Source organism: Bombyx mori, chromosome 23 (genome assembly GCF_030269925.1).
Source record: "Bombyx mori chromosome 23, ASM3026992v2".
In the NCBI taxonomy this organism is placed as follows: domain Eukaryota; kingdom Metazoa; phylum Arthropoda; class Insecta; order Lepidoptera; family Bombycidae; genus Bombyx; species Bombyx mori.
The window spans coordinates 15,852,362-15,878,159 of NC_085129.1; the positions used below are offsets into that span (position 1 = coordinate 15,852,362).

The 25,798-nt window shown below is 46.1% G+C and overlaps 2 protein-coding genes across 3 annotated transcripts in view; both read left to right on the plus strand.

The window, feature by feature from the left end:
- The first annotated feature begins 1,087 nt into the window (after positions 1-1,087).
- Positions 1,088-9,787, plus strand: LOC105842281 (polyribonucleotide nucleotidyltransferase 1, mitochondrial). The gene is made up of 5 exons (XM_012694288.3): positions 1,088-1,114; positions 1,441-1,628; positions 4,559-4,682; positions 9,455-9,620; positions 9,762-9,787. Exons 1-5 carry the CDS (start codon positions 1,088-1,090, stop codon positions 9,785-9,787), a joined length of 531 nt encoding a protein of 176 aa, XP_012549742.3.
- The window catches only part of LOC101737222 (scavenger receptor class B member 1), a 68,173-nt gene continuing 51,716 nt past the window's right edge, over positions 9,342-25,798 (plus strand). For both annotated transcript variants that reach the window (XM_021351007.3, XM_004930769.5), the window contains exon 1: positions 9,342-9,620. The gene's annotated coding sequence lies outside the window, so the exon portion shown is untranslated. The remainder of the gene's footprint in view (positions 9,621-25,798) is intronic.

The window sequence follows — 25,798 nt, forward strand, 5'->3', positions numbered from 1 at the left end:
TTTAGGTTTAGGTTTAGGTTTTGGTATCATTAAAAGTTTACATTTTGGATTAAATTTTGAATGTGGGTTTTCTGTAGGGAGAGTCCAGGGTATAGCTTTATCAGCCGCACTGTTAATAGCTACGGGGAGCTTATCGTAGCAGTCCTGCAAATCGTTATTCAACGCAAAATCCACACAGCTTGCTCCCACTTCTTGTTCATATAAATGCCAGTCTGCATTTTTTTAAGGGAAACTTCTTTAGAATCGTTGTGATTTTAAATTCGATGAAACGAAAGAATAACTCCATAGAGACACAAACACATAAATGTATATAGGATTCAGGCGGCGAGAGAATGAGATAGAACACATTAAGCGTTTTCAGAGTAGTGTTTTTTTAATACAGCGCCATCTATGAGATTTTTTAATACTAACGTATGTATGAAACCTCTTGTAGTGAATTTTAATTTAGGATTATACGTGAAGTCACAGAGGGCGCTACCTCATCAATAAAAGATGATTTACAATTATTTACTAATGACAAAATTTTACATATACATTAGACATTTAGGATAATTGTATTTAATTTTTTAAGGTTTCACTTCTACTACGTGTGAATTGCACACATGTTTTTTTTTTTATATTGCGTTTACTGCTTGGTGGCACATTAGGAAAGATAGAGAGGATGAGCACGGAGGGGTTGCCATTTTTGTACATAATTCGATTAAAGCATAGTTAGTTTTACAAGTATTTCGAACTGTCGGATGGAACTCATTTGTATACAAATTATTAGTTTTAGTAAAATTAAGAACATTATACCTATTTATTCATCACAAAATGTCAAAGCCAGTAAGATCCATTATAATGACTAAACAAAAGAGAGAAAAAAAAAACAAAGAAATAAAAACAATCAGCAAGCAAGAAACAACATAAGCAAAGGAGGAATACACCAGACGAATTTAAATGTACACTTATATAGAAATGTCACAAATTAATAAAAATCAGTTGTGCTTCACATCACCGGCACATGTCCCCGCACCCCCTGTCCCGTCATCACCCAGAAAAAGTCGGGCACTAAGCTGACGTCTCACTTCTGTGATAGAGGAATAAAATGGGTCAATATCTAACAACTTGCCAAGTCTGTTCAGGTCACCACCGACACCTAAAAATAATGAGTTTTGCCTATAATTGGTGGAAGCTAGAAATTAGATTTCGCTATCTTAAATATATTCTCTGTGCATTGAAGTCAACTTTGGATAAGAGCTCCGGGAATAATGGTAATAATACCTCATTTATAACTCTAAAGTGTAACATTAAGCTCAGTTTGAAAATGCTGAAGCGAACAGGTTGGACATGTGCGTCATAGACGTCTTGCCAGTTATAAAGGTTGTGGCAGCGAAAATATTTATTTAATACAATTTACATAGTTAATATCGTTATAATGTTTAGTTCGATCCTTCTCAGGGCATAGAAGACTACATGGGCGATATGGACTTCAAAGTGGCCGGCACGAAGAAGGGCATCACGGCGCTGCAGGCGGACATCAAGCTGGCCGGCCTGCCGCTCCGCGTCGTCATGGAGGCCGTGCAGCGGGCCTGCGACGCCAATGCCAAGATCATCGACATTATGAACCAATGCCTCGACGCACCCAGGTCAGCGAGGCACGACGCACCCAGGGCTGCGGGGCACGACTCACACCGGGCACGAAGCTCACCCGGTGCGGGGCACGACCCCCAAACGGTGCGGGGCACGACCCCCAAACGGTGCGGGGCACGACGCTCCACCGGTGCGGGGCACGACGCCCAACCGGTGCGGGGCACGACGCTCAACCGGTGCGGGGCACGACGCTCCACCGGTGCGAGGCACGTCGCACACCCGGTGCGGGGCACGACGCTTCATCGGTGCGGTCACGACGCCCAACCGGTGCGGGGCACGACGCCCAACCGGTGCGGGGCACGACGCACAACCGGTGCGAGGCACGACGCCCAACCGGTGCGGGGCACGACGCTCCAACGGTGCGGGGCACGACGTCCAACCGGTGCTGGGCACGACGCCCAACCGGTGCTGGGCACGACGCCCATCGGGTGCGAGGCACGACGCCCAACCGGTGCGGGGCAGGACGCCCAACCGGTGCGGGGCACGACGCCCAACCGGTGCGGGGCACGACGCCCAACCGGTGCGGGGCACGACGCTCACACGGTGCGGGGCACGACGCTCAACCTGTGCGGGGCACGACGCTCACACGGTGCGGGGCACGACGCTCCACCGGAGCGGGGCACGACGCCCAACCGGTGCGGGGCACGACGCTGACCCGTGCGGGGCACGACGCTCCACCGGTGCGGGGCACGACGCTGACCCGTGCGGGGCACGACGCTCCACCGGTGCGGGGCACGACGCTCCACCGGTGCGGGGCACGACGCTCCACCGGTGCGGGGCACGACGCCCGCCCGGTGTGGGGCACGACGCTCAACCTGTGCGGGGCACGACGCTCAACCTGTGCGGGGCACGACACCCAACCTGTGCGGGGCACGACGCCCAACCGGTGAGGGCACGACGCTCCACCGGTGCGGGGCACGACGCTGACCCGTGCGGGGCACGACGCTCCACCGGTGCGGGGCACGACGCTCCACCGGTGCGGGGCACGACGCTGACCCGTGCGGGGCACGACGCTCCACCGGTGCGGGGCACGACGCTCCACCGGTGCGGGGCACGACGCCCGCCCTGTGTGGGGCACGACGCCCGCCCGGTGTGGGGCACGACGCTCAACCTGTGCGGGGCACGACGCTCAACCTGTGCGGGGCACGACGCCCATCCTGTGCGGGGCACGACGCCCAACCGGTGAGGGCACGACGCCCAACCGGTGCGGGGCACGACGCTCAACCTGTGCGGCGCACGACGCCCAACCGGTGCGGGGCACGACGCTCAACCTGTGCGGGGCACGACGCTCCACCGGTGCGGGGCACGACGCTCCACCAGTGCGGGGCACGACGCCCGCCCGGTGTGGGGCACGACGCTCAACCTGTGCGGGGCACGACGCTCAACCTGTGTGGGGCACGACACCCAACCTGTGCGGGGCACGACGCCCAACCGGTGAGGGCACGACGCTCCACCGGTGCGGGGCACGACGCTCCACCGGTGCGGGGCACGACGCTGACCCGTGCGGGGCACGACGCTCCACCGGTGCGGGGCACGACGCTCCACCGGTGCGGGGCACGACGCTGACCCGTGCGGGGCACGACGCTCCACCGGTGCGGGGCACGACGCCCGCCCGGTGTGGGGCACGACGCTCAACCTGTGCGGGGCACGACGCTCAACCTGTGCGGGGCACGACGCCCAACCGGTGCGGGGCACGACGCTCAACCTGTGCGGAGCACGACGACCAACCGGTGCGGGGCACGACGCTCAACCTGTGCGGGGCACGACGCTCCACCGGTGCGGGGCACGACGCCCGCCCGGTGTGGGACACGACGCTCAACCTGTGCGGGGCACGACGCTCAACCTGTGCGGGGCACGACGCTCAACCTGTGCGGGGCACGACGCCCAACCTGTGCGGGGCACGACGCTCCACCGGTGCGGGGCACGACGCCCGCCCGGTGTGGGGCACGACGCTCAACCTGTGCGGGGCACGACGCTCAACCTGTGCGGGGCACGACGCCCAACCGGTGCGGGGCACGACGCTCAACCTGTGCGGAGCACGACGACCAACCGGTGCGGGGCACGACGCTCAACCTGTGCGGGGCACGACGCCCAACCGGTGCGGGGCACGACGCTCAACCTGTGCGGGGCACGACGCTCCACCGGTGCGGGGCACGACGCTCCACCGGTGCGGGGCACGACGCCCGCCCGGTGTGGGGCACGACGCTCAACCTGTGCGGGGCACGACGCCCAACCGGTGCGGGGCACGACGCTCCACCGGTGCGGGGCACGACGCTCCACCGGTGCGGGGCACGACGCCCGCCCGGTGTGGGGCACGACGCTCAACCTGTGCGGGGCACGACGCTCAACCTGTGCGGGGCACGACACCCAACCTGTGCGGGGCACGACGCCCAACCGGTGAGGGCACGACGCTCCACCGGTGCGGGGCACGACGCTCCACCGGTGCGGGGCACGACGCTGACCCGTGCGGGGCACGACGCTGACCCGTGCGGGGCACGACGCTCCACCGGTGCGGGGCACGACGCTCCACCGGTGCGGGGCACGACGCTGACCCGTGCGGGGCACGACGCTCCACCGGTGCGGGGCACGACGCCCGCCCGGTGTGGGGCACGACGCTCAACCTGTGCGGGGCACGACGCTCAACCTGTGCGGGGCACGACGCCCAACCGGTGCGGGGCACGACGCTCAACCTGTGCGGAGCACGACGACCAACCGGTGCGGGGCACGACGCTCAACCGGTGAGGGCACGACGCTCCACCGGTGCGGAGCATGACGCTCACCCGGTGTGGGGCACGACGCTCACCGGGTGCGGGGCACAACACTCCCCCGATGTTTCCCGGAGACGGGGCACGACGCTCCCACTTAGCTTACTTAGCTCATATTCATTCATTCAACACAAAATCTAATCAAATGATTTCGTTAGCAGACAAGGATTAAAAGAGAACATGCCAGTGATTGAAGAGATCGAAGTGGAAGCTCACAAGCGGCCCAAGCTCCTCGGGCTCGGCGGCTCCAACTTGAAGAAGCTCTACGTTGAGACCGGCGTGCAGGTAAGACATCTAGACTATTAACTAAGATTCTTCAAAAAATGCGCGTGCAACTTGGTGCATGTAAAAGAAGTGAAACATCTCTTGCGGTTTGCAGTATCGTACTTTTCTTCATTTTTCATTCTTAAATCCTTTTTCTCTTGTAATAGGAATGCTGTGTATAGGAGAAACGACCAAGGTCGCTTTGTTCTCTCCCTCTCTCCACGGTCGAGTGGTTCGCGAGACACTCTGTCTATTGTCTCACTCTCGTTCTTCCTAAATTGTATCTTTTTTCTCTAGCCGTAACGAATCTGTCGCGAGTTAAATTTTACTCATAACACGCCTAAAGAATAAATTTACTAAATAAATACTTAGTCTGGCCATAAATACTGTTACAAAGGAAAACAAAAAAAAATCTATGGCAAATAACATTTATTACTTTTACAGTGTGTTAGTTTAATACATAAATATAAAACAATTTAAAGTATAAAAAGCTTATTCGAAGTGGTCTCCATTGGCTGCAATACAGTCCTTTAAACGTTGAGGCCAGTTATCAATAGAAGCACGCACTCTTTCCGTGGGAAATTTTTTCACTGCCAATCGTACGGATTGTTTTAGGGACTCCAAATTATCATGGCGTTTAGAGCAAGCCGTACTCTCTAAAACTGACCATAAATCATAATCCAGCGGATTAAGATCGGGACTAGACGACGGCCAGTCTTCAGCTCTGATGAAGTCCGAAACATTCGTTTCCAACCAAGACTGCGTAGACCGAGCTTTATGACCTGGCGCCGAGTCTTGCTGGAAGAACCATTCTTGATTATTGAACATGGTTTTGTTAAGGGGTTTCACTACCTTCTCAAGGATCTCTCTCAAGATGGTATCTTGATACACTAGTGCCGATGTTTTGATACCTTTTTCACAAAAGTATGGCCCAGTCACTCCTTCATAGCTAATACCCCACCAAACCATCACTGAAGTCGGATAGTGCCCACGTTGCACTCTGTCGACTAATTGGGAAGCTTCCTTAGAGCTTTGAGCATAAATACGGTCATTTTGTTTGTTAAAATGTTGCTCAATTGTAAAAAAATTCTCATCCGTAAACATTTTTTTTCTATGACCTTCCTTTCCGTACCGCTTCAGTAGTTGTTTCGATTTTACCACCCTATTCTCTTTTAAATTATCAGTTAAGAAATGACCAGTACGTCTCTTATAGGCTGCAAGTCCTAAGTCATTTTTTAAAATACGCGACATGGTTCTAGGTGCTATCTTCATCTCCCGAGATAAAATCTTTTGCTTTCGTACAGGATTTCTTCGAATTCTTTCCCTTACTGCTTTGACCACCTTTTTCGTACGAACACTACGTAGACGGCCAGATCTTTTTCTGTCACAAACAGAGAAGGTCTCATTGCACCTATTAATAGCCCGGTACCCAAACATTTTACTAATACCAAGCGTATGGAGAGTTTTAAAAATTGCATTTGGCTCCATACCTACTTTGTGTAATCCAATCACAGCGATTCGGTTCTCTTTATCACCCCACTCCATTTCAATGTCGCAAAATATTGTACAATGTAACGTATTGGCGCCAAAATGAGAAAAACTCAATGAGCAATCATATAAAAATGACAGATTCCAAATTCAAATATAATATTTGGTTTATTTTTAATTGTAACAGTATTTATGGCCAGACTAAGTATAACATTAACATCTCAATATCTTCACTCCAGCCATGAGCAGGCCCTACGTTCTGTCAATAGCCTATTAATTCGTTGTCCCACACATAGTTCTAGTTATGTTCGTAACTCTTTCGTCGTGCAATCTGTTCTGCTATGGAATGCGCTTCCTCTCGAGATCAGGACTATTACTCACCGGTGCGCGTTCAAGTTAAGGCCTCGGCGAATGCTGTTGGAAAAGTTCGCGGAATCGTCATGAACTTATCAAGATGAAGTTATTTGTTAAGGAAATTTATGAATATATGTATTCCTTTGAATACTGTATAAACTTTTATATGTATGTAATGTGCTTGTGTACATATTTATATATTTGTGAATGTATTTGTAATTTAATATAAATTTCATTGCACCTACCACTATTTACTCTGCACTAGCTTTGGTTGACTGGTAGAGAATGCTTTAAGCATCAAGTCCATCAATGTAAATTTTACATGAAGTGTAATAAATAATAAACAAATAAATAAAGAAGTATCACTTCAAAAAATTATGTCATTAGCAACATTGCTTATAAAAACTATTTTTGATATACTATTGTTCTACCATTATCCACAGCACCCTGAAGCATCTCATCCAGTCCACTGCTCGGTGTAGTGCAGACTGCTGCCCGGATCGGAGCCCCCGGACCCGACGTATTAGTTATTTCGTAAAGAATCCGCGGTCTGGAACAAAAGACATCAACGAGCGCCCCCTGCCGCACACCGCGGACTGACAACGCAGCGGCGCGCGGCGCGCCTCAACATACCTCCGGACACTAAGCACCTAACAGTTGACTCTCTCTGACTCGAGAGCCTCTTCGCACTTGAGGTCGGCGGCGGTGCGAGCGACTCACCCTAACCCTAAGGATTGGCTATAACTAAACTTATGCACATACCTATGTTTATTACAAAAACACATGTGAGATCGGCAATAATGTATATTCAAATTCAAATTCAAATTCAAATTCAAATTCAAAATCATTTATTTCAACTTGGATGTCATCAAAAACACACTTGTTGAATGTCAAAATGTAAAAGAAAATGTTAACACTACCACCGGTTCCAAAAAAAGCCACAGTCCTGAGAAGAACCGGCGAAACAAACTGAGCGGGTTTTTTTTTTTTTTGTATTTTCTCAACTATTTTCTTTTTTTTTTTTAAACAATAAAACATATTTACAGTATACAAAAAAACAAGTCAAAAAAATACAATTCAAATAAATAATAATAATAATGAAAAATGAAAAGGCCAGGAGCGAACGCCTCATTCCCACGTAGTGCCATCTAGTAAAAAATCCTTAACTTTATAATATGCCTTGTTGCACAAACGTTCCTTGACAGTTTTCTTAAATCTATGAACAGGTAGTTGAACGTTTTGTGGGATCTTGTTGAAAAGTTGTACACCCAGCCACCTGAAAGAGTTGCTTATTTTCTTAATTCGAGCCGCCTCGAATATCTACTAGAGGTCCCGTAGTAGTCGGAATTCGACTATAATTAATTGGAGTTGTAAGTTTGTACCCTATTATGATTGTATTTTATACTTCTATAATCACAAATTTCGCCAAGACTATACTATAAAAAATATTAACAAATACAAACAATATCTAATCTATTCTCAATTTTACAACAGACGTCAAGAACAAAAGTTTGACAATAAATAGTATGCATGCGTGTGTGCGTCAAATACATGGTATGTAGGTTGTGTAATGTTTTCTTTATTGATTTAATGTATCTTTTATGCATTATTTAAAAAAAATATTAGCATTGTGCACTTCTTCTCTATATTCTCTATGTAAGTGTGGAAAATTTCATAGTCCTCCGTCCGCGCAATTTTCGTAAAAAGGGATACAAAGTTTTTGCTTCACGTATTAATATATTATTATAGATCCCTATATATAAAAATGAATTGCTGTTCGTTAGTCTCGCTAAAACTCGAGTAGGGCTGGACCGATTTGGCTAATTTTGGTCTTGAATTATTTGTGGAAGTCCAGAGAAGGTTTAAAAGGTCTTTAGATAAATATGAAAATGCTCGGAATATAAATAAAAATAATAATTTTGTTTTCCCTTTGATGCGTCCCCCGTCGGACGGATTCCTTTTGTCTGTTTTAAGTTTATTTTATACAAAAGCTTAGGACTTTTATTTAACCATTGAGGCACTACGAAGTCTGCCGGGTCAGCTAGTGTTTTTATAAATACAAGTAGTAGGTATTGGCTAACGTGTGTACAGACGTCTCCTCGGCGCGCAGGAGGCGGCTGGAGCGGCGAGTGCAAGTCCGAGACTCATGAAAGTGTAACCTCCTACTCCCAAGAGTGCCGACGCCGCACGCGGCACTTCGCGGCACTACCCGACACCGCAGGTGCGCCCGGACCAGCGCAGGCGACACGGACAAAAAAACTTCCACTGAGCGGGTGATATTGCTCGGTAGACCAACGGTCCGAATGTTGTTGTTCTGAACTTGTATATACCTATGCAAGCTTACCTTGTTAATGTCGTAAGAGAGATTCAAGCGCCTGTAGAGGCGGATTATCCGTAAAGCAAACTAGGCACGTGCCTAGGAGCGTGTAGTTACAAGGGGCGCGCGAGCTCAGAATTTTTCAATAACTAAAGAAAATAACATATCGACGATTAAGAACTAAATGCTGATCTATAATCTAAATATATAATACACATATTATATTGCACAAGCATCGATATACTCGTATTATGCAATATTGCGGGTTTGTTTGTATTTCATTCGCGCATTAGCGTAAGTACAAGGGTCCTGGTCTACTAAAGTCTAGGGTTTGATGATACAACGTCATCGTAATTGCAAAAACAACTAGTTAAAATTTATAGTATTATGATGGTCATTGATGGCCGGTATAGAGGCGCCGATAAAGTGATTGCCTAGGGCGCTCTGGACCTTTAATCCGCCACTGAGCGCCTGACAAATAGCTTTTGTCCACAGGTCGTGTCCCATGACCACCGATCCAGGACTGCCCACCGCCTGGTGACGCGGGCGGTGCCAGACGTATCGTCACGTGACCTTCACCTTACGCTCTCCGCGAACTTCCAATAAGCTCGTAATTTTCCTCTCGATGTTCTAGGAGCGGTCCGGAGCTGCAGGCCGCCCGCTGCAGCGGCCGCAGCTCGCCGCTCAGTCGGGCTCCGCCGCCCGAGACGAGACCACGCGCGCGCTTCGTGACAGTGCCAGTGACAGTGTCAGTGACGGTGACGGTGACGGTGACGAACCGGCGGACGAGCACAGCGAAAGTAGGTCGTGTTTACTTAGCTTTTATTGAATGCGCTTACTTCGCATTAACCATATTTATTTTCTTGAAAAATTAATTAATAATCATAATTAAATTAAATACTAAGTACTCAAAATATAATTCTCAAATCAAAAATTTTTAGCCCAGGCTGCGTGGCCCGGACACTGATATTGACATTGCGGGTGATAATACAGTCAATAAAATATGTATATAATAGTGTTATTTTTTATGATGAAAAAAAGAAAAAAAATCACAAATTATTAGTGTTTTCAACAGTGGCCCGGCCACAGCGCCAGTGCAGTAGTATGTGGTAGTTAGTAACAGTGTCAGTGTCGCAGGCAGTGACAGTGGCAACACAAGGACCGTTCCGTAATTATAATTTTTTTTGACAAATTAAAACGTACAAAAAGACATTCCAAATCAATTAATAATCGATAATTTGCTGAATGATATTACGAAATGAATATGTAATGAATGACGAAAGTTGTCGAGCGGCGCGGGCCGGTGACTGGTGCACCCTCCACTGCGCCCTGGGTTCCAGATTGCGAGGTCAAGGTCAGTGGGGCAGTGGTGCGTCCACTGACCGGGCGCGTGGGGGGAGGGGGGGTAGTGGGAGATCAGGTCCGTCTCTCTCCTGTACAACGTGCACTCAAGTGATGTAAGCGCTACTTGTCCACTGAACCCGACCACGGTCGATTCGATTCGTCTTTACCACTAGTACGCTCACCACGGCGAGGTGCGGTGTGAGGCAGCGGAGCGTTACGTGGAAGCGAGCAGAAGCCGGCACCGGCTCTAGCCTCCAGCGCGTTGTGCAACTAGGCCAAGAGCGAGCCAGCACTCGGAGAATTTCACTCGCTGTTATATAAGCTACCGTCGGAGATCAGCGCGCGCTCGCAATCTCGTAGAGCGTGTCGGCCGAGTCTGTGCAACTGCCGGCGTGTCGGCTGCTTAACGCACAGACGGACGGACAAACGCAGCTTCCGTGTCGTCTGTGCGTCGGTGGGCGGCGCGATGGGCTCGCTTTAGGAGGAGCTCCGCGCAATTCAGGTCGACAGTACGGCAGGTGGCGCGACAATTCACAAATACGTGGTTTTCAACAAATTTAGTTGTCGTAACCGAGAGACCAGCCCTCTACCCACACGGTAGTGCACGTGCCCTGGTCAGTACGTGCACGTGTGTATGAGTGAGGGCTCGGCGCTGGCGCCGCACGACACAGCATGCGACAGCTCGTTCTATTCTGCGACTCCGAACTCCGAAAAATGGTTTTAAGTGTGTACTGAAACCCATAGAATCTTGCCGCCCACCTTGATACATAAGGTCTCAGTTTTTACAGTACAACGGCTGCCCCAACCTTTAAACTGAAACGCGTTACTGCTTCACGGCAGAAACAGGCAGGGTGGTGGTACCTACCAGCGCGGACTCACAAGACGTCCTACCACCAGTGATTACGTAAATTGTAATTTTGCGGGTTTGATTTTTATTACACGACTAGCTGACCCGGCAGATTTCGTAGTGCCTCAATCGTTAAATAAAAGACCTAACTTTTGTATTAAATAAACTTAAAACAAACAAAAGGAATCCGTCCGACGGGGGACACATCAAAGGGAAATCAAAATTGTTATTTTTATTTAATTCCGAGAAATTTCATATTTATCTACCTTTTAAACCCTCTCTGTACTACCACAAATAATTCAAGACCAAAATAAGCCAAATCGGTCGAGCCGTTCTCGAGTTTTAGCGAGAGTAACAAACAGCAATTCATTTTTATATATATATAGATTCTATTGATTCTACTATCTATCTATTCACGATGCTACTCCTTCACCGCGGAAGTCAATCGCGATCCTATAAACCGGATAGGTTAGAACGTCTGCTAGCGACAACAACAATTGCTAGGGATGATCCGATCACCTTCTCTCGTCCCGCAACACCCGCCACCCGCCAGCAGACAGCAGACAGGCTCGTCGTCCCTACCACCTGACACCACCAGGCTATTAGCCATTACGTTCTGATTATGTACCTGACATTTTTTTAATTTTTTTTATTGCTTAGATGGGTAGACGAGCTCACAGCCCACCTGGTGTTAAGTGGTTACTGGAGCCCATAGACATCCACGACGTAAATGCGCCACCCATCTTGAGATATAAGTTCTAAGGTCTCAAGTATAGTTACAGCGGCTGCCCCATCCTTCAAATCGAAACGCATTACAGCTTCACGGCAGAAATAGGCAGGGTGGTGGTCCCATCCGCGCGGACTCACAAGAGGTCCTACCACCAGTGACATTTCTGGTTTCCACGAGTAACCACTGCCCTTGTGCCTTCAAGAGCGATACATTCTCAGAGCTCTCCTCCTAAAGGTGCACTGGTCACACAGTGGATGTGAAGTGTCCTGGAGTGCGGGTCGTGATGTGAGTTGCAGAAGAGTATGTGATCCACTTGGGACAATGTGACGATCATTAGGTGATCTTGACCTTGACTTGAAGTCGACATACAGAAAAACTTAAAAACCAAACATTTTACGAAATGTCCATTTTTCATACAAACTCACTATTATTGTTCGGAAATCAGTATTAGGTAATTCAGAAATGTGCGTTAATGGTTACTTTGGTGTAACATAATTTTGAACACAACAAATAAAATCTTGAATCACATCTTGAATAGAATATTTAATATACATATATTTATAAAACAAATACTTTTAGTATGTATTTTTTTTTATAACTTAGCAACGCGAAACAAAACGTGAACTGTGCTATTAGCATGAGTGTGTGATATGTGACGTCACATACACACACACACACACACACACATGTGAGTTACGTGTCATTAACGACATTCTACTGTTGAAGCCGAAACGAAAACTCTATATCCGCAAATGCAAAGCATTATACTACCTACAGCACTAAGGGTGGGCACCACCGCCCCGCCTATATTTGCCTTAAATGAGTAATGCATTTCGGTTCGAAAGGTGGGGCAGTTGTCGTACTGTTAAAACTGAGACCATACAACTCATGTCTCGTATACATAGAAAAACGAATGAGCCCATGATGGTTCACGGGTATTCACGCTGTTACTGACGCAGCGTTCGCGATCATTATTTAAACGTTGATAATTAAATGTTTTCGCATAGGCCGCAAAACCAACTTAGCCGAAGTCAAATGAAAAGAACAAAAATGAATAGTATGTACCTAAATATGAATGAAGGTTGTTAATAAAGGCTCTTTATCTTTATCTAATTAAATGTTAGCACCGAAATTCTGGTAATTACTCTAAAAGTCAAATTTTTAAATACGGTCCGCAACACAAACGTTGTATGAATAAAAGATGTCTTTTTTTTGCAGCCCGTAATTTGTTTGTAATTGAATTCACGTCGTGACGCAGCCGCTGTCACCGACAAGTGACATGTCACTAATCACATATGATCACGTGCGCCGATGAACTCGGAGTGGTCAAAGACACACCAATGTGCTTAGTGCGAGCTTTTTAACGTTCTCGATAGCGTAAAAGTTAACTAAAATTTTTATGCAGTTGAAACAGCGCCCCTAGTGGTAAACGTAGGCAAACGTTCCAACTTCATACAACTTCGAGTTCACTTTTACGCTATATAAAAAACTCGCACTAAGCACACAGTTCGCAGTGCTCCGTGTGAACAAGTGATGCCTTCGTGGTTCCGTACATTAAAGCAAGTCCCTACAGCGCCGCTCACGGTACACGCGACCGTCTCAGCGGGCGAGTCCGGGTGCGCCCGCACGTACATTATATTACATATGAGTCGTCTATTATCAAAGGTGGCAATCTGTGCATTTGGACAAAAAAATGTTATTGTTATGTCAATACAGATTGATTTGAATATAATCGTCTCCTTCAAAGAATACGGTTCAAAACCTGCATTAAATAAAGGTTAATACTTAACCTGCTATTTATCTAAGATGTCGTTCAGAAGAGTCTTGTGACTGCCAATGGAATACAAAGTCAATAATTCGTTTTTCTGATTTACCAATAATTGTCCAAAAGTCACATTGCCGGCTTTGATAATAGTCGACTCATATGTTTGTACATTATTGCGAAAACATAATAATGTTCTAACGCGAAGGACGCCGCGCCGCCCGGTTGCCACGATACAACAATAAATCAGCACAGCGCCTAGGTACGCACCCCACGTCTCGCGCGGACACATTCCGAAAGAACATCTAATTCATTTGTTTAAATTGTCATTTACATTTAAAAACACATGTTTTTTATTTAAATTTATTTAGTGTATGCTGTGTAACATATATGTATAATAGATATCTATATCAATACATATAAATAAAATTGGAGTGTCTGTTTGTAATGTTGAAATAACCGCTTTTTACTACATGCATATGAATATATATACAGTACATACACCAAAATAACATTTTTTACAATTTTTGTCTGTCTGTCTGTTTGTTCCGGTTAATCTCTGGAACGGCTGGACCGATTTTGACGAGACTTTCACTGATAGGTAGCTGATGATATAAGGAGTAATTTAGGCTTTTTTAGATTAGCTTCGCCCCGCGGCGTCACTTGCGGTACGACAATAACCGCGGGTAACGTCGCGAGACTCAGCTACCTATTAATAATAAAATTTAATGTTTCCGAAGCGAAGCGAGAGCGGGTCGCTAATATATTATATAATATTTTCATATATTGTATTAGTACAAGTCCGAGTTGGAGTTCGAACGCGGGTACGAGTCCAGCGAGAGACAGTTCAGTGCCACACTGAACAACCCGCGAGCCGGGATGTGTCCGCATGGGGGCGCACTACGACCCCGTGCACCGCTGCCACAAAGCAGTCATGTCCCATGAACATCTCGGATGCAGGAATTGCTCGGTTGCCGTGCTCGTTTCAAACCTCAAAGCCCTTGTCGAGAACAGACGTCAGCCGGTTTTTCCCTTCGATTGACGTCAGCCACACGTTTCCTACAAACTCCGAGTAATTACTATAACAAGGCGTCTCTGTTATTGTGCACGCCGCTAATACTGTTTACGCAATTAAAATGTCATTATTGTACGTGCCAATATATACTCATATACATATGTATGTACGTATGTATATGTATGTAGCGGACAAACGAACAAATGACACAACATCAGTACCTCTCCTATTCATATGAACCTCCGAGGAGGGTGCGGGCGCGGCGGCGGCAGGGAGATACTGCTGCATTAAGTTGTATATCCCTCATCATCACCATCACCGGCCCGCAAATGTCCACTGGTAGACGACGTCCCGGTCCTGCGAGAGACGACAGGGCACAAGGTCTTATATTTGATGACGTGTCTTGAATATTGATCAGCAGTAGGCGGCAGTCTCATTGCGCTTGTCCATGTGGAACAGGGACCGCTCACCATCAGGAGGGCCGTGTGCTCGTCGACCGTCCGTAATAAAGAGCTGGAGATCTAACAATAGTATTGTGTGTTGACATTAACTAAGAGCAACCAAAATTAAGCTGAACTATTATGTCACGTCATTGGGCCATCGTATCCCCTTACTGGGGCGCGGATCGGACCTGGGGGCAATACCCTCTGCCCGGACTTGGACTACCGGCCTAACGAGGCAGGAGTGATGATAATGCTTGTATGGCTATTACTGGATGGCGATGAAGTAGATGTTGATGATGATGGGTGATAGTGGTTCGATTTGTGAATTGGATGGCGGTGCTCTTACTGGTTATATGATGGTGGCTCCATCCCCAACAAACGAGGGACGCGGACAGAGGGAGAGGGACTGAGGAGGGGGGAAAAGGGAGAGTAGGGGATGGTGTACAACGATGTAGCACAGTAACTTTGAGATAACACTCCTATACAGGATAACAGGAGAGAGCCTACAGCGTGGCAATGCGTCCACCTGGAGAGGCGCCTCACCTAGGACCCGTAGAAGCTACTAAAGTAACTGAAACTCGAAGCTCAAAGCCCGAGGCGGGGCTCTGTGACTTTCGATCTCAATTATTGAATGCTAGACGTGAAAGTTCACTTTTCATAACTACATCCGTATGAATGTATAGACAATACATAGCGGTGTGCACTTATGTATATAGTCCGGTGCGGGGCGGGGTGGGGAGGTACGCTGTATGTGTGATAAGCGAGAGTTTGCTGTCATTGACCTCATTCGGACTGGTCCAACGCGTCGGAAGCGTACACTCATTCATACTTGTTTGGATGTGGTATCTTAAATAATACCGACCTTAATGTTTTTGTTTATTTTTATTGAAACAACTCGACGGACCACTCGTCGACACGGCTCCCTCCCTCCTGGTACAAGGAGATGAACATCTTATCTCTATTTAAAAAATTTAGCAAAGTCAAGACAACAGGAGACGCTGGTTACGTTAGGGGCTCGCGGACCAACTACTGAAATATGCTTAATGATGAACGTCTAATTGAAATATATCTATATGTGTATAAGTATCTATGTATGTGTCTATGTATGTGTACATATATGTACATATATATTATATATGTATGTGTATTTCACTTGGTACACCGCGCGTAGTTCGTTTCCAAATGATTCTTGTCCACTTGATGGTTGTCTGGAAGAGATCGCTTTTAGCAATAAGACCGCCAATTGTATTTCTTTGTATTTAATATATCGCACTGTTTATTTGTTTTTTGGTGTACAATAAAGAATACTCTCTCTCTCTCTCTCTCTCTCTCTATCTCTCTCTCTCTATCTCTCTTTCTCTCTCTCTCATCAAGAGAAGAGTGCTTAGAGTTCGGGCACGCTTGTCAAATATGGGCAGGATCGGTAGTCCGGGCCTGCCCTGCCCACTGCCGCAGCGTCCGGGGCCGCGCGTGCGTCGCTCCGTGTGCGGTTACCTAATAATTATGTCGTTTTTTATTTATGATATTTAAAACGTTTCGATACGAGGTCACGCCGCGCTCTTAATCCATGCAGACTAATGAACTATTGACACACAGCTTGAGACACACTTCCTTCCCGCGCTTTATGCAAACTTCAAACTGCGAGTGTGTCGTTTCGTAAGACAGTGGCAGCTGGAGGTGCGGACCGCGGACCTCGCGTCGCTGCTTTGAAACACTCGATCTCCACATGAGGTGATTGTGTCCTATGTGGACTACACAATTCTATTAGAGGCTAAAGTATGAAATTGCCGATTTGTATTGAAAAATTGCAAATAGTTTAGTTTTTCATTTTTATATATTTATTTAATCAAAATATCTACAATTATTATTTATACATTGCTGCCATCTAATAGGAAGGTCATTTATGCCTTTGCGATAGAACTCTGGTGATTTAGATTCTACAAACTGTTTGAAAGTATTTTGTACTGCCTCATGGGAAGAAAACTTTTTATCACGTAGAAAATTGTCCAAATCACGAAAAAAATTGTAGTCCGTTGGAGCAAGGTCTGGCGAATACGGAGGCTTATGAATGGTTTCTAATTGCAGTTCCTGTAGAGTTGAAACCGTTTCTCGCGCTGTATGAGGTCTCGCGTTATCATGGAGCAATAATGGTGAAGATCGATTCATGAGTCGGAGCTGTTTTACTGCAAGTTTTGCTATCATTGTTCGGAGTTCGGCACAGTAAATATCTGGCGTTATTGCTTGATCAGATCGGAGAAAGCTATAATGAATAACACCATGTTGAGACCACCAAACAGTTACCATTACTATCCTATATCCATAATATCTTGTAAACTATATTTCTGGCGAATAAAGATTTTCTTTCTTTCTTTCTTTCTTTCTTTCTTTCTTTCTTTCTTTCTTTCACCTTGAGATATAAGTTCTAAGGTCTCAGTATAGTTACAACGGCTACCCCACCCTTCAAACCGAAACGCATTACTGCTTCACGGCAGACATAGGCGGGGTGGTGGTACCTACCCGTGCGGACTCACAAGAGGTCCTACCACCAGTAAAACTGTGCTTTTTAAAGTGCTTTAGGACACTGTTGCCGCGTTTGACCTGGGGTCAGCCATTGTATTTTTCGCGTACGGTTGTCGTAAAGCCTCCACTTTTCATCACATGTCACAATTCGATCCAATATTCCTTCATTTCTGTATCGATTCAACAAGGCAACAAAAGTTTCAACACGAGTTTCTTTCTGCAGATCAGTAAAATCATGAGGCACCCATTTTTCATATTTTTTTATTTTATTGATTTGACGCAAATAAGTCTATATCGTTGGTAAGGTAACGTTAAACCATGCTGCTAATTCCTGGGATGGTTTGGCTCGGATCAGCTTCCACCATATCTTTCAATTCATTGTTATTCACATATGTGGGCGGTCTTCCACGTGGTTCGGTCTTCAAATCAAATTTTCCATCACGAAATCGTTTACACCAAAATCGCACGGTGCGTTCATTAGCAGTCCCCTCTCCAAGCGCAACATTAATATTGCGAGCTGTTTCTGCAGTGTTATTTTCGAAGTATCCATCTTTCTTATCTAAGCTGAATAAAAAAACAACTGAATATCGATAACCGAATGTTGCACATTTTTTAAAAGAAGAACCTCATAGGGACCATTTGAAAAGAGTTTCACTCAAAAATCTCGAACCATGAAGGTTCTATGTCAATTCGAAGTTTTAACCCCTATGATATATTATGGCTCATCTTAAGACATGAAGCACGTTATATAAAACGACTGTCAAATCGTGGAGATTCGCGTCCAGTGTTTCCTGGGTCGATGTAGGAATATTCTAAAGGCGGAAATAAAATTATGAATGTTACCATTGTAAGGAATGCGACGGTTAATGTGGCGCTCAGTTGTGTGGAGGAGGATATAGGATAATATCGGATAACGCAGAGGAGACGCGCCCACGGATGGCTGACACCTGCATCCGCGGTGCGATGTACAAACACTAAAACCTCAATTCTATATTTGGATAGTAATTACTTAAGCTCGTCATTGAGAGAACTAGCTGCACTCGCACAGTGTCGTTTTAAGTGCAGTCTTCGGCTCTCCCACTGTGCGGGCGCGCTGTGGTCATAATTCACGTAAATGTAGAGTCCCTTTTGGAGGTTGGAGGTTTCATATTAAGGTCAAGATCTTAAGCTGCTTTTTATAACTTGAACCTTAAGTTAACGGCCTTCTGCGTGCTCTGCTGGGGGCAGCCCAGTCGCCCTGCCAGTGCGTCATTGCTGTATCTAGGCCAGCCATCGATCGACTCCACGTCGTTCTAATGATTATTGAGTACCTAGAGTGTGTGTTCAGTGCGAGTTTTTTAACGTTCTCGATAACGTTAAAAAACTCACACTAAGCATCCAGACAGCATCGAACCTCCGAAACGCTTATATCAACCCTGGGGGTGAGGTGAGGAGTGGGGGCGGTATGCAGCTAGCGCACGCCGCGCGGCGTTCACCGCCAGTCTGCTGATTAAAAATAATAGTTTAAAAAAAACTAAAAAACACGCTTTAAATAAAATTCAACTAAAAAATAGAAAATAAATTTTAATAAATTTAAATTGAAAATTGTGTAAACAATATATATTTTATTTTTAAAAAAGCGTGGGGTGCTTTTGAAGATATTATTGAAATAATAATTCTTCTACTTATATCTGTCAGAAAAATATTTATAACTAATAACACCATGCACCCCATGCTTTTTTTATAATAAAATATATATAATATATATTTTTTACACTATTTTCAATTTAAATTTATTAAAAATTATTGTCTATTTTTAGTTGAATTTTATATAGAGCGTGTTTTTTTGTTTTTTTTAACTATTATTTATTTTTCATTTTTTAGTTAAATTTTCTATAAAAGCGTATTTTTAAAACTATTAAGTACTTTAACATCAATTCCTGCCTTATCGACTATAAATAAAAATTATATAAATTAACAAAAATCTTATTTTGCAAATTGAATAATGTAATAATCTTATCAAATTATAGTGTATTGTCTATAAATCTACAAAGTTTGAATGAAACCTGGCCGTTTAAAGTGGGTCAAAATCGCGTCTAGTGGAGTCAGTTAAAAACATACAAACATACATACAAGTGAAGCTAATATAAAGCGTGTAAATATGGGCTGCGTTCACCGCCAGTATGGTGATTAAAAATCTGATCTGGTGTCGTCTCAGGTCTGTTTGGGAGTCGCCTTTTCCCGCTACGAACTAGCGTACGGGGGACGAAAGGACAGCGACGCCTGCGACACCTGCCGGCGCGGCTCCTCACAGACTCACAAACAAATGATTGAAACAATATAATAATTGAATTAAACTGTTACTGGGGTCAACGACCCGTCGTCACAAGATGTCGGAACCGCTTTTTCGTACAAAAAATGTACATTCACTTTTAGAGATCCTTGAGTTTGAATTATTTTACAATAATTAATTGACTTAGTTAATTTATTCGTAATTTAATTAATTAACTACAAATTCCACTTACAATCGAGTAAGTTTCAATAAGAACTAAAGAAATAATGCAAACAATTTTTTTATTAATATATAATATTAATCAAAAGGCTTCTTTTGAGAGATCGATTTGAGAGCACAGCTTGACTCGTACAAAGCTCAAACACCTCTTGTAGCTCTAACATTTTTAATTTCCTTCTACGTTTCATGCGACATTATGTACGTGCAGACAATAGGATTGTTTGTATTGAGACCTTGAAAACTTTCGAGGTCCGCATAGTCGTAGATAGACTGATGTCCAACCACTACGAACTCCGTTTCGGATCCCTCGAGTCCAAGTCCGAGGTGTCACAAAGTACGCTAATTACTAGCATTGACATATTTGTTCCCTCTGCACCTGCGTGGGGCTCGTGGGTGTCGCGGAGTAGCTCTAGAGAACAATGGCGGTGACAGACGCTCACGACGAGATAAGATGTTTCGAGTTGCTGTTCCATGAGACTTTAGTCGTTTGTGTGCGGAACTCTAGCGAAGTGACGCGGCCGTCAAATTGTATTTATGAACCGTGAAGTAATTTGCAGCACGTCCCTCGCACGTGCTCCTGCCCCGCGGCAACACTCTCTCTAGCCGTCCCTCTCTGCTCCTCTGTCTCGCTCTGGTCAATCGTTCACTAGCTCGAAGGACGTCGCCTGCGCCGCGACATCCCTTCAGGTGCTGGAAGCTCGTTGTGCTATACGCTGACTAAATGAAGACGGTAACTTCAAATAATTACATTTTTATATCGGCTCTCCAACTACTCATTAAGCCGAAGTCATCATTAGCTCGCAGTACAGATGGGTGGTACCGACCCATGTGGGCACACAACATCCACTACACACCGCTTGAACTATTCTCTATATATATTGAAATTATATTAATATTTTAATATATATATGACGTCTACGATATAAGTCATCAGTTGTCAGAGCTTCAAAGTTACAATCCTCCTCAAAACACGCGCCGTATCAAGGGTAGCTTTCTGCACCGGGCCCTTAGCCCGGCCGGATAACAAAAGTTTCCTAAGGAGCTGGTCGAAGCTTTTCGCTATCAAACCGTGCACAAAATTATCGTAACAATGATGGTTTTTTTTCTCTATACTTATTCCCTGGTAGCCTCAAGGGCTACGCCGCTTTTTTTTTTAATTCGGGCCGGGGCCGAACCTCTTACGAGGTCTACGCCTAGGGGGCGTGCGGCGTATGTGGGTCTGCAAGGTGTTGGAAGCAGACCGCCGGATCAAGGAATTTTAGGGCCCACCCACTAAACGACTCCCCTGCACTCTTACACCCGACGTCCGATCCCCTCCGAGGCCAGAACCCGGATGAGGTAGGGGGGTTACCGCGGTCAACACTGCAACCAGACAGCGCAGCTCACCCCAAGGACGCCCGGACGACGGAGCCTTCGAGGCGAATCGAAGGCTCTGAAACTTCGGCCGTCTCGGTACGACAGCCCGTCAGGCCGCCCAGACGGTGCCGCTGGTGTTCCGGAATACCCCGCTGGACCTGAACCAGCCTGCCGGGTCGGGACGCGATACACCGCCAACCGGTTTCTCTATTATAGATACTCCTTGGCAGCGCGCAATATAAAAAAAGGGGCTATGCCAGCTTCGGGCAGACGGATGGGTGAGCTCATGGGCTCAACCTCAGAAAATTTGCTAGCACTAGCCCTAGCAGGAGCAGTGCTTCACAGAATCTATCACCGGATCGGAATCGCGACCCACTGAGAAGATCCGACGAGAGACTCAGTGGGTTGTGTCTAGGGGATGGTTGAATCAACATGCCACATGACAGTAGCTGTAGGATCGTGGGCCAGGTCTAAATTATATTATTCGCTATCCGTTTGGTGGTCACTCAGTTGACCACATTTGACAGCTGTTGATCATTTATTATCAGCGAAAGTAAACAGTTAATGTTTTTGTTTCTCTATGCATTGGTACTATACAATATATTCTGAAAACCTTCTTCATACACACGACTCCCAATCGTAGACTCCTTCGAGCTTTTAGGCAGTTTAACAAGTGAAGTCACCGAGTCCACCCGCAGACGCCGATGTGGGCAGAGATACTGAAACAGGTTCCGCAATTACCACCTAAATGGACTGAAATATATTAAACTTCAATTATTACTAAGAACGTAATCGATTGCAATCAAATTAATTGGTAACTGGTCGAGCTAACGGTAGTCGGTGGGTTCGTTGATAAGTGACCACCGCATAATGAGGACCGTCATTTAGATAAGGCCTCTCTAATGTCGGCTCGTGGTGGAGTGGTGCTGCGTCGGCCCTAACGAGTGGCGCGCTCAGAACGTCAGAAAACAGAACATGATCCTGAAACGGCGACTGATTACTATTTCTTTGAATCGATGGCGCATTGTCCTCCGCAGCCACAGGACGGGGGGACAGGGGGACGAGGGACCGGGGGACAGGGGGCGAGGGAACGTGGGGACAGAGGGACGGGGGATGGGGGGACGGGGGGACACAGTAGTATGTGATAACCCTAACGAGGAACCCTGCCTTTTCGATATTCAATATATTTTACTTAGTACAGATTACGTTAATTGTCTACGGAACCACTTTTATTTTTCATAGAATTTAATGCTATAATCTAATAATTTAAATTTATGTTGCAAAAACTATTATGAGGATTACATACACTTTGGTCAACATAGAGTTAACTAGGTCTCAAACTCGACCGAATATTGACATCACGTTACATTACGGGCTCTGCACGGGGGACGGTCGGCCCACCCTCGCGGCTCCCTGGAGATTTCCTCCTCTAGGACCTTCTGACGGAAAGACCAGACAGATGATCAGATACAACAGATACCGCCGCACCGCCATGAGATGATCAGCTGACGGGAGGTTGTTATAATGAGCACGCCGTAATGGAGCTTAACGTCAACTGTCAAAAAACGATCACCCTGTCAGGATAAGTTTCTTCTGTTTTGTACCGCGGTTTCGGGAACACGTAAAAAATGTTCCAACGTTACGTTATGTTGTATGTACTTGTGTGGTGTTAAAATAAAGGATTGACAAGTTGCGGTGTGTGCTACTGTACAGAGGTACACCTTGTTTGCTCCCAGTTCTACGATCTCAGATTCAACATTTATTAGGGATATTTTTTAAGATTTTGTAATTAATTTACAATTATTCTTTACAAATGATTTGTCCTTATATGGTACTAGCGGCCCGCCCGGGCATCGCTTGGGAAGTAGCGCAGGCGATGTAACGAATTTTAGGTAATTTTTTTACACATTGGGTTACATTATTAGAGTTTCAATAAGGATCCCTATTTTTTTGGAAAATATAATAAATATAGCCTATGTCACCCGGGGATATCGTAGCTTTCCAACAGTGAAAGAATTTTTTAAATCGGTTCAGTAGTTTCGGAGCCTATTCAATACAAGCAAACAAACAAATCTTTCCTCTTTAAAATTAGTATAGAGATATTTTTTAAGATTTTGTAATTAATTTTCAGTTATTCTTTACAAATCAATTGTCCTTATATCGTATACGCTATACCCCGACCTAGTCCGCTCCTGTCGCTCGATGTATTAAAGACATACGCGTGGTCTCCCAGCGAGGGTGCCGCTACACCGCCTGGTGTCCGAGCACGGGATGCCAACACCAACAACTGCACAGAGCTGCAGGTCAGTCGGTTGAAGGGCGCGCGGTTCGATACGTGCCTACGGAGGAACGGGTGTGTGTATTGCTGTGACGTCACTCGCAGAGTCGAGGGTCACCAGGCGAGAGTGCAGCACCACGGCACCGAGTAGGGCTGGTGCTGTGGTCCACCGACTGCTCACCATTCCCCCGGTACATGCACCATCAAATGTCACCATATATGAGTGTACGTGTTATGACGGATATTATTCTCAAAATAGTCCACATCCCCAACAAGATGAGCATCGTAACGTCAAGTCGATATATCTAAATCTCACCATGAACACGACATGCCCCTAATTATATGTGCCCAGACTCGAACAGGCGACTCTCTGAGTCAGAGGTCCGCACACGCCGCCGCGCCCCCGCGCTCTTGTGGTCAGTTTTTGTTAAATCTTCATTAGGTCAAGTTGATCTCTCGAGTTAGTTCAAACTTTCAAATAGAACTTTTGTAGTTTTTTGTTTGCACAAAGCTTTAATGAGCTTTCTGTGGTGTCGTTTCTCTAGCGACCTCTATAGACACAGCATAACGGTTCACTTGACGTTAAGTGGTAACTGTAGCTACTTGACATAGGAGGTCGTACTTTCGAACACATTGTGAATATGTTTTTATTGCATTGGATGAGCGGACGTACCCTCGGGTCATTCGGTATTCAATGTGTACCGGCGTGCTAGTGCGGCCACACACTCACCTTCAGACACGAGACCATCCCCGCGTCCGGACGCTACGATTGCTTAGCGGCAGATTCTGCGCTGAAGGTACCATCAGCGAGGATGACATGGACAGTGACAATAACTAGACGTACTAGCAGTATGATGGGTAACTTTAAAAGCCTGCCGGGTAGGTACCACGACCCTGCCTAAATCTGCCCTGAATCAGTAATGCGTTTCGGCTTGAAGGGTGGGGCAGCCGTTGTAACTATACTAAAACCTTAGAAATCATTCATATCTCAAGAAGAGTTTTATTGCTTCAAAGCAAAGGAACTGGCCTGAGACCTGTTAGATAAGATACAAGATGACCCTGGACAGCACCTCAGGAAGTTAGATGAGGTTTTGTGATAATGTTCAAATGAGGTGTTTTTGTGCTCGCGGATGATGAAGGTCATCATGATTAAATGCCTCTGAAATACATCACACGGTACATCTACTGAAACATCCCAAAGCATTCAGCCAGCTCTGGTAGGACAGGACCCGTCAGGATGGACGGAGCCTTGCGACAAATCACATCTTCTTCGACTTGTTGTTTTGTATGGATAGCTACATACGGACGTTCAGACATACAGACAGACTTGGCTGAGCTGGTCGGCCGGGGGTAGCGGGGTGTGCCGCCGCTACTATGCAGATAAGATAAGAAGGGGATATCGTGCTCCCTTGCGGGGGCACGGAACGGGCCTCAGGGCAAACCCCTTTGCCCGGGCAGAAGCTCCCTGCCATACTATGCAGATATCGCATCGGAAGGGTAGAGGTGTGTGACTGCGTAGACACCGAGTGTCGCATTATGCGTGCGTAGAGCGCACTCGAGTGTCGCGTCCGAGTCAGCGGAACGGTTACCGTCTCTCTAACAGTAACCGTCGCCGCGCCGAGCTCACTCGACCTACATACAGATGTAATTGTAAAATATTTATTAGTACTTTTTTAGTTATCACAATGAGTATTGTGTAAATACATAATGCGTGAACTTGAGCGAACATCTCGTAGGTAGCGTCGCTCCCGAACACACATACGATGTGTCGTGAGACAGGCAGACCGCCTCACGTCTCACGCCTCACGTTACACCAAGTCCCAATAGCGTTGTGCAGCGGCCAACCCGACCTAGGGAGCACACAGACTAACAATATTTTGAAAAACTCATTGATTAAGAAGTGGCTCGATATTGTTTACTGCCTCGTCGTGGCAGCTAACAGTCCGACCTGCGCATTAGGACTGTTGGTGACATTCTGCAGAACTAGAGTCCCGAAACTGTCCCGCCACTAGAAACATACACACCGAGTCGTACCCATTAGGCTACGGACGCTGTACTGCAACGTAGATTGAATAATATAATGAGATCAAAGCTAACATCACCAATTATTATTCGGAGCTAATTTGAACAGTTTTAGTTCAAAATAATTAAATCTTACAAAACAAATTTCATTTCATGTTTATTTTATTGTT